General features: G+C 49.0%; 1 protein-coding gene across 1 annotated transcript in view; it reads left to right on the top strand.

Annotated features, from left to right (window-relative positions):
• The window catches only part of CSMD2 (CUB and Sushi multiple domains 2), a 290,617-nt gene that overhangs the window by 147,848 nt on the left and 127,972 nt on the right, over positions 1-14,797 (top strand). The window contains 2 exon segments of the mRNA XM_063419131.1: positions 3,226-3,338; positions 9,023-9,205. Of these exon segments, the coding sequence (XP_063275201.1) occupies positions 3,226-3,338; positions 9,023-9,205 (296 nt within the window).

Genomic DNA, 14,797 nt, shown 5'->3' with positions numbered 1-14,797 from the left:
TTTCACACTTTGGGGAAATGAGGCTTCCTCCAGTTGTGGATTTGGGATTTTTGCATCCTTTACTTGCAAATCTGAGATTCTGTGGAGGTTTCTTCAGCACAGGGAATGTGCAGAGGGTCCTGCTTTCCCTCCAGACCACTCCAGCAAAGCTGCTGTGCTCTGGCAACTGATGGAGAATTTTGTTGTATTTTTTCCTTCTTCCTCTTCTTTTCTCACGTGGAGCAGCCTCCCTCCATTTCCTCTTATCAACATTTCCTTGTCTTTCCCATTTTTTTCCCTGAGGTTTTGTTTCAGGGGTGATTCTTGGTCAGGAACCCCAGGCTGGAGTGTGAAGGTTGAATTCGGGTGGAATTCAAATGTCCCAGAACATTTCACAGCTGCTTGGTCCAACCCTGCAAATCCCTGCCAGTTTGGAAGAAATTCCTGACAACATTTCCCATTCCATCCCTTCTGCTTTACCTAAAACCTGCAAAAATTTTTCCTTCTTTTGGATTTTAATCATTCCACCTTTTTTTCCCACTCTCTGTGATCTCCTCAGCACTTTGCTGATGCAAATTTGGAATATCTGTGACCGAGCAAGGAGCAATGCCTGGAATCTTTTCCCAGGAAGATTCCAGTAAATTCCTGGTGCTAATCCTTCCAGGGAATTGTGGGGTTTTTGTTAATAATCTGGGAGGGTTAATTGAAAAGCAGTGAGATGAGAGAGAGGTGTGAAGACCTCGGTGCTAATTAATGAGCTTGGAAGTCCATCATGGATCACTTTTTCCACATTTTTCTGCCCACTCCCAGCTGGATTCAGGGATCAGGAATAACACCTGGATACAAAGTGAGGTTTCTTTGGAAGAATCAAAATGCAGAATCTCCTGTCAGAGGCAATAATTCCCATTTTCTTCCTGCTCTTCACTTCTGGGCTGTTGAGGAGCTCAGCCCTGCTGCCTCTCCAGTCAGGGGCTGCACAGCAGCAGCTCCATCCCAAACTGGGAATTGCCATTCCAGGCTCATCCCCATCCCTGGAAAATGGGAGCAGAGCAGATTGTTAGGCTGAGCTTCCAGCCTTGCACAAGGAATTTGATTTCCTGGGGTAACAAGCGCCCAAATCAATCGTCCAGCCTGTTGAAAGTGGGGTGGCAAAGGATGCAGAAAGCTCTGAACCTCCTTTCCCTCGTGAGTGTTCCTCATTCCTGCCCGGCTGCTGCTTCAGTAAATAAACAGAACCAACAATAACTCTCCTGAACATCTCTGGGATGCAAAACAAGCACTAAAACAAGATCACCTCTTCATTTACAGCGCCCTGAGATCAATAAAGGCAGATCAATAAGCTGGGAGCAATCACGGAGCGCAGGCAGGGGCAGAGCTGGGAGAGCTTTGCAGGGAAAACTCATTTGGGTTCCAGGAGAGGCTGAGCAGTGTCCCTGTCCCTGTCCCTGTGGTGGCATCTCTGCCTGGGGAGGGGAGCTCTGGGATGTCCAGGCTGCTCCCATCTCCCTGAGATCCCAGCCCTGGAGCGGAGCTGGCACTCGGCAGGGAGGGGGTTAATGTCACCTGCACTGGGGGAGGGACAGCCCTTGGAGCTGTCACAGAATCCTGGGATGGTTTGGGCTGAAAGGACCTTAAAGCCCACCCAGTGTCACCCCTGCCATGGCAGGGACACCTTCACTGTCCCCAGGGTGCTCCAGGACCTGTCCAGGGATCCAGGGGCAGCCCCAGCTGCTGTGGGCACCCCATGGCAGGAATTCCTGCCCAAATCCCACCCAAATCTGCCCTTTCCCAGTCTGAGGCCATTCCCTGTGTCCTGGCAGAGTCCCCGCAGTGCTGGGAGGGCTCCACTCCACCTTCTCCAGGCTGGACATTCCCAGCTCTCCCAGCCTGGCTCCTGTCCCGTCCTCAGCTTCACCTCCCTCCTCTGCTGAGCTGAGTTCTGTCCAGGAGCCTTCCAAGCCAGCCTGGAACTGAACGCTGGGGAAGAATTTGGATTTATTTAAATACTGCAGGAAAGAAAAAAAAAAAAAAAGAAAAAAAAAAAACCCAAACAAACAAACAACAACAACAACAAACCCCAAAAAACAAAACAAAAAACACCCCAAAAAACAAACAAACAAAACCCCAAAAAAAACCCCAAACAAACAAACAAAAAAAACCCCAAAAAACCCAAAAAAAACCCCCAAAAAACCCAAAACCAAACCAAAAAAACCCCAAAACAAAAAACCCCAAAAAACACACCAAAAAACCCCAAAAAACAAACAAACAAACAAACAAACAAACAAAAACCAAAAGAAAACCACAGAAAAACAAAACAAAAAAACCCACCCCCCCAAAAAACCTCTTACTCCTCTCCACTTGTGCCTCGTTTCTGAATTCCTCAGCAGGAACAGGATAATCACAGCATTAAACACAGGCAACACCACAGCCCTGGGATATTCCTGCTCCTGGAATAATCCCCTGCCCACACAGAGGCTGGTGCTGCTTCCAGGGGCAGGGAAAGGAGGGAGCTGAGCTGAGCCAAGGATGCTCCTGTGGGTGGGGACAAAGCCCTGAAAGCTGTGTTGAACCACAGTGAGGTGATAAATTAATCCCAGAGGTGATTAATCCCAGAGGTGATTAATCCCAGAGGCTGAACGAGCCTCATTAACAGGGAGAGATCAGGGACATTTCCCTGTTCCTCAGCCCCCCTGGGAGGATCCAGAGGGGAAGCAGAGCCCTGATCCTGCCCGGATTTGTGGCTCAGGGAGTGTTCAGCAGATTTGGGCTCCTGCTTTGTCTGCTGGGTGATTTTTTCCTTTTTAGATCCTTGCAGGAACTTCTCTCAGGGCAGAAACAGGGCAGGGAATGGGTGAAAAGTCTTTTTTTCTGGTGCTGCTGGGAGCTGCTTGAGGGCAGTTCAGAGGGTTCAGCCAGGGCACAGTTTGGCTGCTGGGGATTTTATTTGTTTGCTGATTTTTTGCCTCAGCGAGCAGAGCAATGATTCCTTTTGCTGCTGGATGCTCTGTAGCAATAGAGGCAGTGAATTGTGATTATTGCAGTGAGGGTGGTGGGAGAAGATTCCTTGTGGGGGTAGAACGCAGAACGCAAGAGAATTTTCACCAGGCTTGAAAATCCCCTGGAATTTGGGGGTGATTCTTAATTATTTTGGCATTTCCCTGCTCCTGCACAGCTTTATTTGAGGGTGGGTGGCTCTGAGGCCGTTTTGGGGCTGTTTTCAGCTGATTTGTTGCTGTTTTTTTGCAGCCTCACGGGCACCACCGTGCCCGACCTCATCGTCAGCACCCAGCACCAGATGTGGCTCCTGTTCCAGACCGACAGCGTCAGCAACCTGCTGGGCTTCAAGGCCACCTACGAAGGTACCCCGGGCTCCTCTCCCTCCTAATTCCCATTTTTCCAAAGGATCAGGGGCTCCTCTCCCTCCCAATTTCCCTTTTTCCAAGGGATCAGGGACTCCTCCTTTCCCAATTCCCCTTTTCCCAATTCCCCTTTTCCCAATTCCCCTTTTCCCAATTCCCCTTTTTCCAAAGCCTCAGGGGCTCCTCCCTTCTCAATTCCCCTTTTTCCAAAGCCTCAGGGGCTCCTCCCTTCTCAACTCCCCTTTTTCCAAAGGATGTGGGGCTCCTCCTTTCCCAGCTCCCCTTTTTCCAAAGGATCAGGGGCTCCTCCCTTCCCAATTCCCCTTTTTCCAAAGGATCAGGGGCTCCTCCCTTCCCAATTCCCCTTTTTCCAAAGGATCAGGGACTCCTCCTTCCCAATTCCCCTTTTTCCAAAGGATCACAGGCTCCTCCCCCAATTCCCCTTTTTCCAAAGGATGTGGGGCTCCTCCCTCCCCAATTCTCTTTTTTCCAAGGGATCAGGGGCTCCTCTCTTTCCAATTCCCCTTTTTCCAAAAGCTCAGGAGCTCCTCTCCCTCCTAATTCCTCGTTTTCCAAATGATCAGGGGCTCTTCTCTCCCAATCCCCCTTTTTCCAAACCCTCAGGGTCTCCTCTCTTCCCAATTCCCCTTTTTCCAAAGCCTTGTGGGCTCCTCTCCCAATTCCCCTTTTTCCAAAGGACCAGGAGCTCCTCCCTTCTCAATTCCCCTTTTTCCAATTCCCCTTTTTCCAATTCCCCTTTTTCCAATTCCCCTTTTTCCAATTCCCCTTTTTCCAATTCCCCTTTTTCCAATTCCCCTTTTTCCAAACCCTCAGGGTCTCCTCCCTTCCCAGTTCCTGCTCTGGTGCTTTCAGGTGGGAGGGGGAGGCAGGAAAGGCTTTTTCCTTCCAGTCCATCCCTTCCTTGCTGTTTTTCCTCTTTAGATCCTTTTTTTCCCTCACCCAGGGAATCCCAGGCTGGTTTGGGTTGGAAGGGGCCTTAAAGCCTATCCTGTTCCATGGGTCAGAACCAGACAATCCTCGGGGCTGGAATGGGATAATCCCATTTTTATTCATTCTTGGAGGCAAAAACTAAAAGGCAACAGGAACACCCTGCCCTTGATTCCTCCAAATTCCTGCCTGGCACCATTAGCTTTAATGAATTAAAGTTTATTTCAGTACAAAATCCTGTGAGTGAGGTAGAATATTTTCCTGGGGGTGACATTTGTGGGTTTTCCCTTCACCCTGTGGCTGTCCCTTCCAGAAACCAGAGTTTGACTTGCTGGCAGCTCCGAAAATCCTCATTTTCCCCCCGAGCTGAGGCAGGCAAGAGCAGGAATCCCCACGGATCTCTGCTCTTCTTCCTCACCCAATTTCCCACCCTCCACCCGCAGCCAAACAGCACCAGGAGCTCTGCAAAAATCCCTCAGATTTTTCCCTCAGAAAACATCATTTTTGTCAAAAATTTCCCCCCTGTATGAATAATATTTGATGGAGGAGCTGTGAAAGATTCACGTCAACTTGTTTCCTTTCAATAATGTCAAAACGCTCGGTTTGGATGTTCTTGTTTGGTTTTGACTTTTATTATTCTAATGTGGAAGTGATTTGACTTCAAACATTCATCAGGAGGAATGTTTCGATCTGATTGAAGTAACGTGGTTTGATATTTTGGAATCAATCCTCTTTTTTTTTAATGGGGCGTCTGCCCTGCTAAATATTTCACCCTAAGCAAAGAAATGCAGGAACCAGGGGATTTTTCTGGGGTCAGAAAATGGAATTTCGGAATAAATTCCATTTCCTGACCTCTGTGAGGTGGTGAAGCCTCGAGCTGTGTTTGCCTGCTGCTAACAAGGAGAGGGTGGGAATTGAGAGCTCTAATTCCTCATTTTTCTCCCATTTTTAACCCCCTGATTCGAGCTGGGGTCGTGCAGAGCAACAGGAAAGGGTGAGGAGGGAGGAGACCCTTCAGGGGTCTTTATTCTCTCTCAGCCAAGGGTCAAAATGCTCTGATTTTACATCCCTTGGCTGCTTTTTTCCCGAGCTCCTGATGCCCTCAGCACGTCCTGGTTTTACTGATGCTGCACATTCCCGGTTCCCTTTGGAATTACAGCCCTGGAACTTCTCCTTCTGCCCCACCCGGAGCTGCAGAATTCCTGGGATTCAGAATTCCTGGGATTCAGAATTCCTGGGATTCCCACCCCTCCAGAGCCTCCAGCCCAAGCTGAGGGGAACATTTGGGGCTGGGTTTGGGCATCTCTGACCCTTCTGGGGAAGCTCAGTGGGGCCAGGCAGGGATTTTTTGTGTCCCCGTGTGGAGTTTTGGGGCTGCCACAATGGGAATTCTCTGTGTCCATTTGTGGAGGAGTTTTGGGGCTGCCACATTGGGAATTTCTTGTGTTTTGGGGCTGCCCCAAAGGGAATTTCTTGTGTCCCTGGGTGGAGTTTTGGGGCTGCCACAATGGGAATTTCTTGTGTCCTCCTTGGAGTTTTGGGGCTGCCACGATGGGAATTCTCTGTGTCCATTTGTGGAGGAGTTTTGGGGCTGCCACAAATGGGAATTTCTTGTGTCCTTGGGTGGAGTTTTAGGGCTGACACAATGGGAATTTCTTGTGTCCTTGGGTGGAGTTTTGGGGCTGCCACAAATTGGAATTTCTTGTGTCCCCCTTGGAGTTTTGGGGCTGCCACGATGGAAATTTTTTGTGTCCCCCTGTGGAGATTTGGGGCTGCCAGGATGGGAATTTTTGGTTCAGGATGGGCTGGAGGTGAATCCCCACCTGCTCCAGGTCCTGAGGGATGGCTGGAGGGAGGTCCATGGGTGCCACAGGACCATGGAACAGTTTGGATCTGCCAGGACCTCAAAGCCCATCCCAATCCATGGGCAGGGACACCTCCCTCTGCCCCAGGGTGCTCCCAGGGACTCTCCCAGGGGTGGAATCCTCACCAAATTCCAGCAACCAGAGGGATCCCAGGACATCCAACAGCTCCTTCCCTGGCACTGGGGACACTGGGGACACTGGGGACAGGCCCCTGCAGCTCCAGGGCCACCACTGGCACTTGCTGGGTGGATTTCCAGCTCCCAGGGATACCAGCCCTGGATGTTTTGAGTGGCAGCCCCCGGGTCCCTGTCAGACACTCTGATAAATGTTCCAAATCCTCTCCCTCCCATCCCAGCTCGTTGCTATTCTTTGATTTTCAAGCTGAATTTTCATTTCATGCCAGGCACTGTTGGCCTTGTGCTTTTTTTGGGGGGGAGGAATGAACGGTTCAGTGCAGCTTTAACACCCAGAATTTTCATTTTCCACCCCTGATCTGCAAACGCAGCTCCTGAACTAAGTTGGACTCGGAAACTGAGCAGGGAGATCCGTAAATCCTGGCAGAGTGCTTTCCCTGAGAGGCAGAAAACGCAGCCTGCCTCAGGAAAACTTTTAATATTCATTTATGTTAAATTATTTGGGGGATGCTTCATTAGCCAGCAGTGAGTTTTCAGCTCGAGATGCAGCAGAAGCTCCGTGCTGGGTGACTTCTGCTCAAAACACACCTGGATCTGGAGTTGCCTGGAGCCAGGATGATAATGAGGATTCTTGTTGTTATTCCAGCCAAATTGGGATATTAGAGGGAGTCATGCAAATCCCGGCTGCCACGATTTGCCTCTGTAAAGGAAGTGTCACAAAAGAGATTTCCAATTTGGTGTGAGAAATTGGAAGCGGGGAGGAAAAGACAGCGAGACTGATGGGAGATGATGGGGATAAAAAAGCAGAGGATTGGGAGAGGAGGGGAGTGTGGAGCACATGGAGGACATGGAGGGGCAGAGGGACATTCCAGAGCTGCCAAAACCCCCAAATCCAGGGTGGGAATCGCTGTTCAAACATCCTCATGTGGAGAAAAAAACCCAAAAAACTCATTTCTGATTTTGGTTGCAGTGGGAGCCCCCCAAAATTGGCTTCACGAGGTTTATTTGGCAGAAAGAGCAGGGCCCTGGTGCTCCTGGGGGGCTCTGCAGGGAGAGAATCTCACAGGGATCTTTGTGGGGACACTAAGGAGGAGTGAAGGTTTTGGAGTTGACAGTGATCCAGTCTCAGGGTTGTTGATTCCCTGAGATTCTCCTTGGGGTTGCTGTTCCCCAAGGTGCTCAGGGTTCCTCTGGGTTGCTGTTCCCAGAGGTAATCAGGTTTTCAGGCTTCTCTTTGCCCTGAGTGTTTCACACCAGAGCCAGAGCAGCCAGGCTGAGTCCCCAGTTTGTGTTTCCAGGGTTGTTTATTCTTCATTATCTCAGTTCTGTCCCAGCTCTGCAGGGCGTCCCCAGCAGAGCAGGACACGGGGGGGACTGGGCGGGTCAGAGAGCCCCACACCTTATGTACAGTACCCCTGACCCAACCACTGTCCACAATGAACTTTTTATTTACAAAATTGTACCAATGCCTACTCCCTATGCTAACCTGTCATTTCTACTCTAAACCAATCTCTAAAATCCAACTCAGCAGAAAATGGGGGACGAGAGCAAGAACAAGGAGCACAGGGGCCACTCCCCAATTCCTCCATCTTGTCTCTTCAGCCCCATATACTGAGAATCCCAAATTCTACATTTACATTCTATGATAAACTAAATACTGCTTATTTTGAATTCTCCCAGCTTGTGATTGTTCACACACTGTGGGCATTCACTGCCATGGCAGGGATCAGAGGCAGTGCCCTCCTGGGCTCTGTGTGAGGCTGCCTGAGCCCCTGGGACAGACCCCAGACCCCCTGCCCGGTCTCCAAACCCTCCAGGGTGGCCACAGGGATGCCCTGGGCTCCAACAATCCAGGGCAGGGGGCCCTTGGAAAATGGGGTGGGAGGGAGCAGGAGAGGACAGGGAGCTGTGTCTGGGGTTTGTCTGGGGTCAAACTGCACGGGGAGAGAGGGGTTAATGTGGGGATGGGGATGGGAGGGAAGGAGAGGGGACAATCCAGAACATTCCCTCTGTGTCCCAGGGCCAGGAGCTGAGGGTTGGTCCTGCCTGGGGAGATGTGGGCCCTTCAATCCAGAAGTTCCTGGAGCAGCTGCAGGGCAGGAGCTGCTTTGGATCCCCGTGCTCTTCATTTATTCCCTGTTATTTTATTTTTTCGTTTCAGCTGGGATTGTCCCAGAATGGTTTGGGGTGGGAGGGACACTAAAGATCATCCAGGGACACTTCCACTGTCCCAGGGTGCTCCCAGCCCTGTCCAGCCTGGCCTGGACACTTCCAGGGATCCAGGGACAGCCACAGCTTCTCTGGGAATTCCATCCCAGCCCTCCCCACCCTCCCAGGGAACAATTCCTTCCTGATACTTCATCCCAATCTCCCTTCCCTCACCCTGCAGCCCTGCATTTGAGGCTGGGGAGCGTCGGGAGGGGGTTTAGGAGAGAATCGGGGTTGGGATGCCACAATCTGGTAGAGGATGCACCAGCTGGGCCTCAGCCCCTTCCCCACACCCAAAGTCTCTTTTCCCGCCCCTTCCTCACATCCAAATTCTGTGTTCTTTCTTTCAGCCCCTTCCCCACACCCAAATTCGGTGTCTTCCTCTCAGCCCCTTCTCCTCACGCAAATTCTCTCTTCCAGCCCCTTCCTCACACCCAAATCCTGCGTTCTCTCCCCCCAGCCCCTTCCCCACACCCAAATTCTCTCTTCCAGCCCCTTCCCCACACCCAAATTCTGTTTTCTCTTGCAGAGATCGACCAGGGCAGCTGTGGTGACCCCGGCATCCCGGCCTTCGGCCGCCGGCGCGGCTCCACCTTCCGCCACGGGGACACGCTGCACTTCGAGTGCCAGCCCGCCTTCGAGCTGAAGGGCCACAAAAGCATAACCTGCCAAAAGAGCAGCCAGTGGTCTGCTCAGAAACCTGTGTGTGTTTGTAAGTGTGCTCAGGAGCTCCGGGAGCCCGCCCAGGGCACCCTCAGCCGGCCTGGGGAGAGGTTTGGGCTCTTCCCTGGGCAGGGCAGAGGGAGATTTGGGCAGTGCTGGGCTCTCCCTGCCCTGCCCTCAGGGAAAATCCGTCCCTTGGTGGCTGTGGCACAGACAGGATGTGACCAAGTTCATGATTTGAGCCTGGGTTGTGTTTGTAGAGTGAGGTTTGGGCAGTGCTGGGCTCTCCCTGCCCTCAGGGAAAATCAGTCCTTGGTGGCTGTGGCACAGACAGGCCTGGCCAAATTGAAGATTTGAGCCTGAATTTTGTTTGTAGAGTGAGATTTGGGCAGTGCTGGGCTCCCCCTGCCCTGCCCTCAGGGAAAATCCGTCCCTTGGTGGCTGTGGCACAGACAGGACACGGCCAAGTTCAAGATTTAGGCCTGGGTTGTGTTTGTAGAGGGAAATTTGGGCAGTGCTGGGCTCTCCTTGCCCTGCCCTCAGGGAAAATCCATCCCTTGGTGGCTGTGGCACAGACAGGACTTGGTCAAATTCAAGATTTGAGCCTGGATTCTGTTTGTAGAGTGAGGTTTGGGCAGTGCTGAGCTCCCCCTGCCCTGCCCTCGGCAAAAATCAGTCCTTGGTTGTTGCCCGGAACGCAAAAATCAACAACACGGAGGAGGCAGAGGTCTGCAGTGAAAGCTGCTCCCCACCAAAAAGGGCCCAGCCTGTTTATTTCTTTTCCTTTTATAATTTTGTGGGTCTGGGAGCAGATTGGATTCTGGGGTTGCCACCCCTTCACCCCACTGGCCAGACCAGCTGTCAACCAACATTGTTTTCAGGCTGGAAATATGTAAGCAAAGGACAGTGAACAAAAACAAGAAAGGTTGTTTATGTTCCAAAGTGTGAGAAAGCGAAAAACTGACCCTTAATATTGTACAGTAACTAAAGAACTGACTCCATCTTATAAGCAAGGCTTTAAAAAATCTCAGAAAAACCAGGGCAACACTTGGTGGCTGTGGCACAGACAGGACACGGCCAAGTTCAAGATTTTGGCCTGGGTTGTGTTTGTAGAGGGAAATTTGGGCAGTGCTGGGCTCTCCCTGCCCTGCCCTCAGGGAAAATTCTGGAAATCCACTCAGCTGGTGCCAGTGATGGCCTTGGTAGCTGTGGCACAGACAGGATGTGACCAAGTTCAAGATTTAGGCCTGGAATGCGTTTGGAGAGGGAGGTTTGGGCAGTGCTGGGCTCTCCCTGCCCTGCCCTCGGGGATAATGAGTCCTTGGTAGCTGTGGCACAGACAGGACTCGGCCAAGTTCAAGATTTAGGCCTGGAATGTGTTTGGAGAGGGAAATTTGGGCAGTGCTGGGCTCTCCCTGCCCTCAGGGAAAATCAGCCCTTGGTTATTGATGATGGAGGGAGAGAGGAGAAGGCCGTCTCTGATGGTCAGAATTTGCTTCTTGCTGTGAATTCCAAATGCTTACACATCACTCTAGGAAGGCTGGTGATTTTTTACTGCAGTGATCAGGTTAAACATCACCAACAAACTCACACATTTTATTCTGCTTGCAGAGATTTATTCCATCTTCTTCTCCTGTCGCTCCTCTTGATCCAATCCTGTGATCTTCAGAGCTCTGCTTGTTCTTGCCAAGGCATCCTGCTCATCAAACTGAGTGTGCTGATTAAATCCACAGTGCCCTCTGTCCTGTGTCCACCTTGGTGGCACTGACAGGACACGGCCAATTCACAGAATTCACAGAATTCACAGAAATCACAGAAATCACAGAAATCACAGAATTCACAGAATTCACAGAAATCACAGAAATCACAGAAATCACAGAAATCACAGAAATCACAGAATTCACAGAATTCACAGAATTCACAGAATTCACAGAATTCACAGAAATCACAGAAATCACAGAAATCACAGAAATCACAGAATTCACAGAATTCACAGAATTCACAGAATTCACAGAAATCACAGAATTACTGGGTTAAATTACTGGGATCCTGGAGTCCATGCCCTCAGGTGTTTGGGCTGGGTTGGACTCGATGATCTTGAAGGTTTCCTCCAACCTGGTCATTCTTTGACTTCTTTGACTTCTTTGACTTCTTTGACTTCTTTGACTTCTTTGACTTCTTTGACTTCTTTGACTTCTTTGACTTCTTTGACTTCTTTGACTTCTTTGACTTCTTTGACTTCTTTTTGACTTCTTTGACTTCTTTGACTTCTTTGACTTCTTTGACTTCTTTGACTTCTTTGACTTGATTCTGTGAATTCTTTAAATTCTTTGAATTCTGTGGATTTTTTGAATTCTGTGGATTCTTTGAATTCTGTGAATTCTGTGGATTCTTTGAATTCTGTGGATTTTTTGAATTCTGTGAATTCTGTGGATTTTTTGAATTCTGTGAATTCTGTGGATTCTTTGAATTTTTTGAATTCTGTGGATTCTGTGAATTCTCTAAAACCTCACCTAAACCATAGCACCAAGTGCCACACTTGGAGCTGGGGGTGGAAAACCAGATCCAGAGCTGGGTGAGGGTCTGGAGGAGCTGGGAGAGAACTGGGAGTCCTGGAGAAGGGGGAAAACCAGTTTGAATTCCAGTGCCTTTCTTTTCAAACACTGATTTAAGCTCAGAGCAATGCCTGGGGAAAGGAAGCAATTCCTGAGTCCTGCCTTTTCCAGGTGCCATCCCTCCCTTCCTGTTTGTTTTATTTTGGTTTTATTTTTATTTTTTTCTTTGTAAGCAAATCAGCTGCAAAATACTGGAGGGTGGGAAGTGCTGGACTGGTTCTGTGCTGGTTTTTCCTTTTAGTTTCCCAGAATTTCAGGTGACTTTGGACAACTTGGTGTGCTCGAGGCTGGTGCTGAGAGTTTGGAGTGAGAGTGAAACCTGTGGGTTGTGCTGAGGGCAGCAGGGCTGGCTCACAGCAGATCAGGTGTTTGCTTCTGTAAAATGTCAGGTGTCTTTTTCTGTAAAATTTGTGTGTCTGGGTATCTTTTCTGTTCAATTTGTGTGTCTGGGTGTCTGTTTCTGTAAAATTTGTGTGTCTGGGTATCTTTTCTGTTCAATTTGTGTGTCTGGGTGTCTTTTTCTGTAAAATTTGTGTGTCTGGGTGTCTGTTTCTATAGAATTTGTGTGTCTGGGTGTCTTTTTCTGTAAAATTTGTGTGTCTGGGTGTCTGTTTCTGTAAAATTTGTGTGTCTGGGTATCTTTTCTGTTCAATTTGTGTGTCTGGGTGTCTTTTTCTGTAAAATTTGTGTGTCTGGGTGTCTGTTTCTATAGAATTTGTGTGTCTGGGTGTCTTTTTCTGTAAAATTTGTGTGTCTGGGTGTCTGTTTCTGTAAAATTTGTGTGTCTGGGTATCTTTTCTGTTCAATTTGTGTGTCTGGGTGTCTTTTTCTGTAAAATTTGTGTGTCTGGGTGTTTATTTCTGTGTTTTGTGGGTGTCTGGATGTCTGTTCCTGTTCAATGTGGGTGTCTGAGTGTTTATTTCGGTACCATTTGGGTGTCTGGGTGTTCGTTTCTGTTTGATTTGGATGTCTGGGTGTCTGTTCCTGTTCCATTTGGGTTTCTGGGTGTTTATTTCGGTACCGTTTGGGTGTTTTTCTGTTCAATTTGTGTGTCTGGGTGTCTGTTTCTGTGGGATTTGTGTGCCTGGGTGTTTATTTCTGTGCTTTGTGGGTGTCTGGGTGTTTATTTCTGTGCAATTCCAGTGCCTGGCTGTCTGTTTCTGTTCAATTGGAGTGTCTGGGAGGCTGTTTCTGTGCAACTCTGTGTGTCTGGATGTCTGTTCCTGTTCCATTTGGGTGTCTGGGTGTTTATTTCTGTACAGTTTGGGTGTTTTTCTGTTTAATTTGGGTGTCTGGGTGTCTGTTCCTGTTCCATTTGGGTTTCTGAGTGTTTATTTCGGTACCATTTGGGTGTCTGGGTGTTCGTTTCTGTGGGATTTGGATGTCTGGGTGTCTCTTCCTGTTCCATTTGGGTTTCTGGGTGTTTATTTCGGTACCGTTTGGGTGTTTCTCTGTACAATTTTAGTGTCTGGGTGTCTGTTCCTCTTCAGTTTGGGTCTCTGGGTGTTTGTTTCTGTACAGTTTGTGTGGTTTTTCTGTTCAATTTGAGTGTCTGGGGTTTATTTCTGTTCAATTTGAGTGTCTGGGGTTTATTTCTGTTCAATTTGAGTGTTTGGGTGTCTGTTCCTGTTTAAATTTGGGTGTCTGGGTGTTTATTTCTGTACAGTTTGGGTGTTTTTCTGTTCGAGTGTCTGGGTGTCTGTTCCTGTTTAAATTTGGGTGTCTGGGTGTTTATTTCTGTACAATTTGGATTTTTTTTCTGTTCAGTTTTGGTGTCTGGGTGTTTGTTTCTGTACAATTCGTGTGTCTGGGTGTCTGTTCCTGTTCCATTTGGGTTTCTGGGTGTTTATTTCTGTACACTTTGGGTGTTTCTCTGTTCAATTTGACTTTCTGGGTGTTTGTTTCTGTACAATTCAAGTGTCTGGGTGCCTGTTCCTGTTTAAATTTGGGTGTCTGGGTGTTTATTTCTGTACAGTTTGGATGTTTTTCCTGTTCCATTTGGGTGTCTGGGTGTTTATTTCTCTACAGTTTGGGTGTTTTTCTGTTCAGTTTGGGTGTCTGAGTGTTTATTTCTCTACAGTTTGGGTGTTTTCCTGTTCAGTTTGGGTGTCTGGGTGTTTATTTCTCTACAGTTTGGGTGTTTTTCTGTTCTGTTTGGGTGTCTGGGTGTTTATTTCTCTACAGTTTGGGTGTTTTTCTGTTCAGTTTGAGTGTCTGGCTGTGGGTGATGACTGAATTTCTTCCCTCTGTCCTGCCCCATCCTGCAGTGCCTGAATCAGCTCCGCAGTTCTGTTGCTGTCTTTACCAGTGGCATTTCCAGGCCAGGGCAATTCCACACCCAGAACTCGATTTTGTCCAGATTTTTTCCCTTTCCTCAGCAAAAGGGCTCGGGGTGGGATTGGATAAATCCTCCTGAAGGAAAACCCTTCTTGTGCTCCCTCAGCTGAGGTTTGTGCAGTGAGCTGGGGACAGAATATTCCAGCTGGAATTTCCTGTGGCTGAGGAGATTATTGAGATTATTCTGTTTATAAATCAGCTCCGTAATTCCAGCTCTGGGGTTGCTCTCACTGCGCTGACACCGAGGATGGAGGACGTGGAGGGGCAGAGGGACATTCCAGAGCTGCCAAACCCCCAAATCCAGGGTGGGAATCGCTGTTCCAACATCCTCGTGTGGAGAAAAAAAACCCAAACAAACTCATTTTCTGATTTTATTTGCAGTGGGAGCCTCCCAAAATTGGCTTCACGGGGTTTATTTGGCAGAAAGAGCAGGGCCCTGGTGCTCCTGGGGGGGCTCTGCAGTGAGGGAATCTCACAGGGATCTTTGTTCTTCCCTTCCCTGCTCCTCCTGCCATTCCCAAGTTTTCATCCCGTGGTTTTCCCCGGGTTCTTGACCCGTGCCAGGCAGCGCCGTCCTGTTCCGTGGGGGGTGATCGTGGCACCAGCAGTGACAATAAATGCCAAAATTTGGCAAATGACAAAAATTTTCACCGCCTCAGGCAGTGAAGGCAGCGTTCCTGCCTTGGATT

Source organism: Prinia subflava, chromosome 24 (genome assembly GCF_021018805.1).
Source record: "Prinia subflava isolate CZ2003 ecotype Zambia chromosome 24, Cam_Psub_1.2, whole genome shotgun sequence".
In the NCBI taxonomy this organism is placed as follows: domain Eukaryota; kingdom Metazoa; phylum Chordata; class Aves; order Passeriformes; family Cisticolidae; genus Prinia; species Prinia subflava.
Note: the sequence above shows the minus strand (reverse complement) of the source record. Positions and strands in the feature narration are given on the sequence as shown.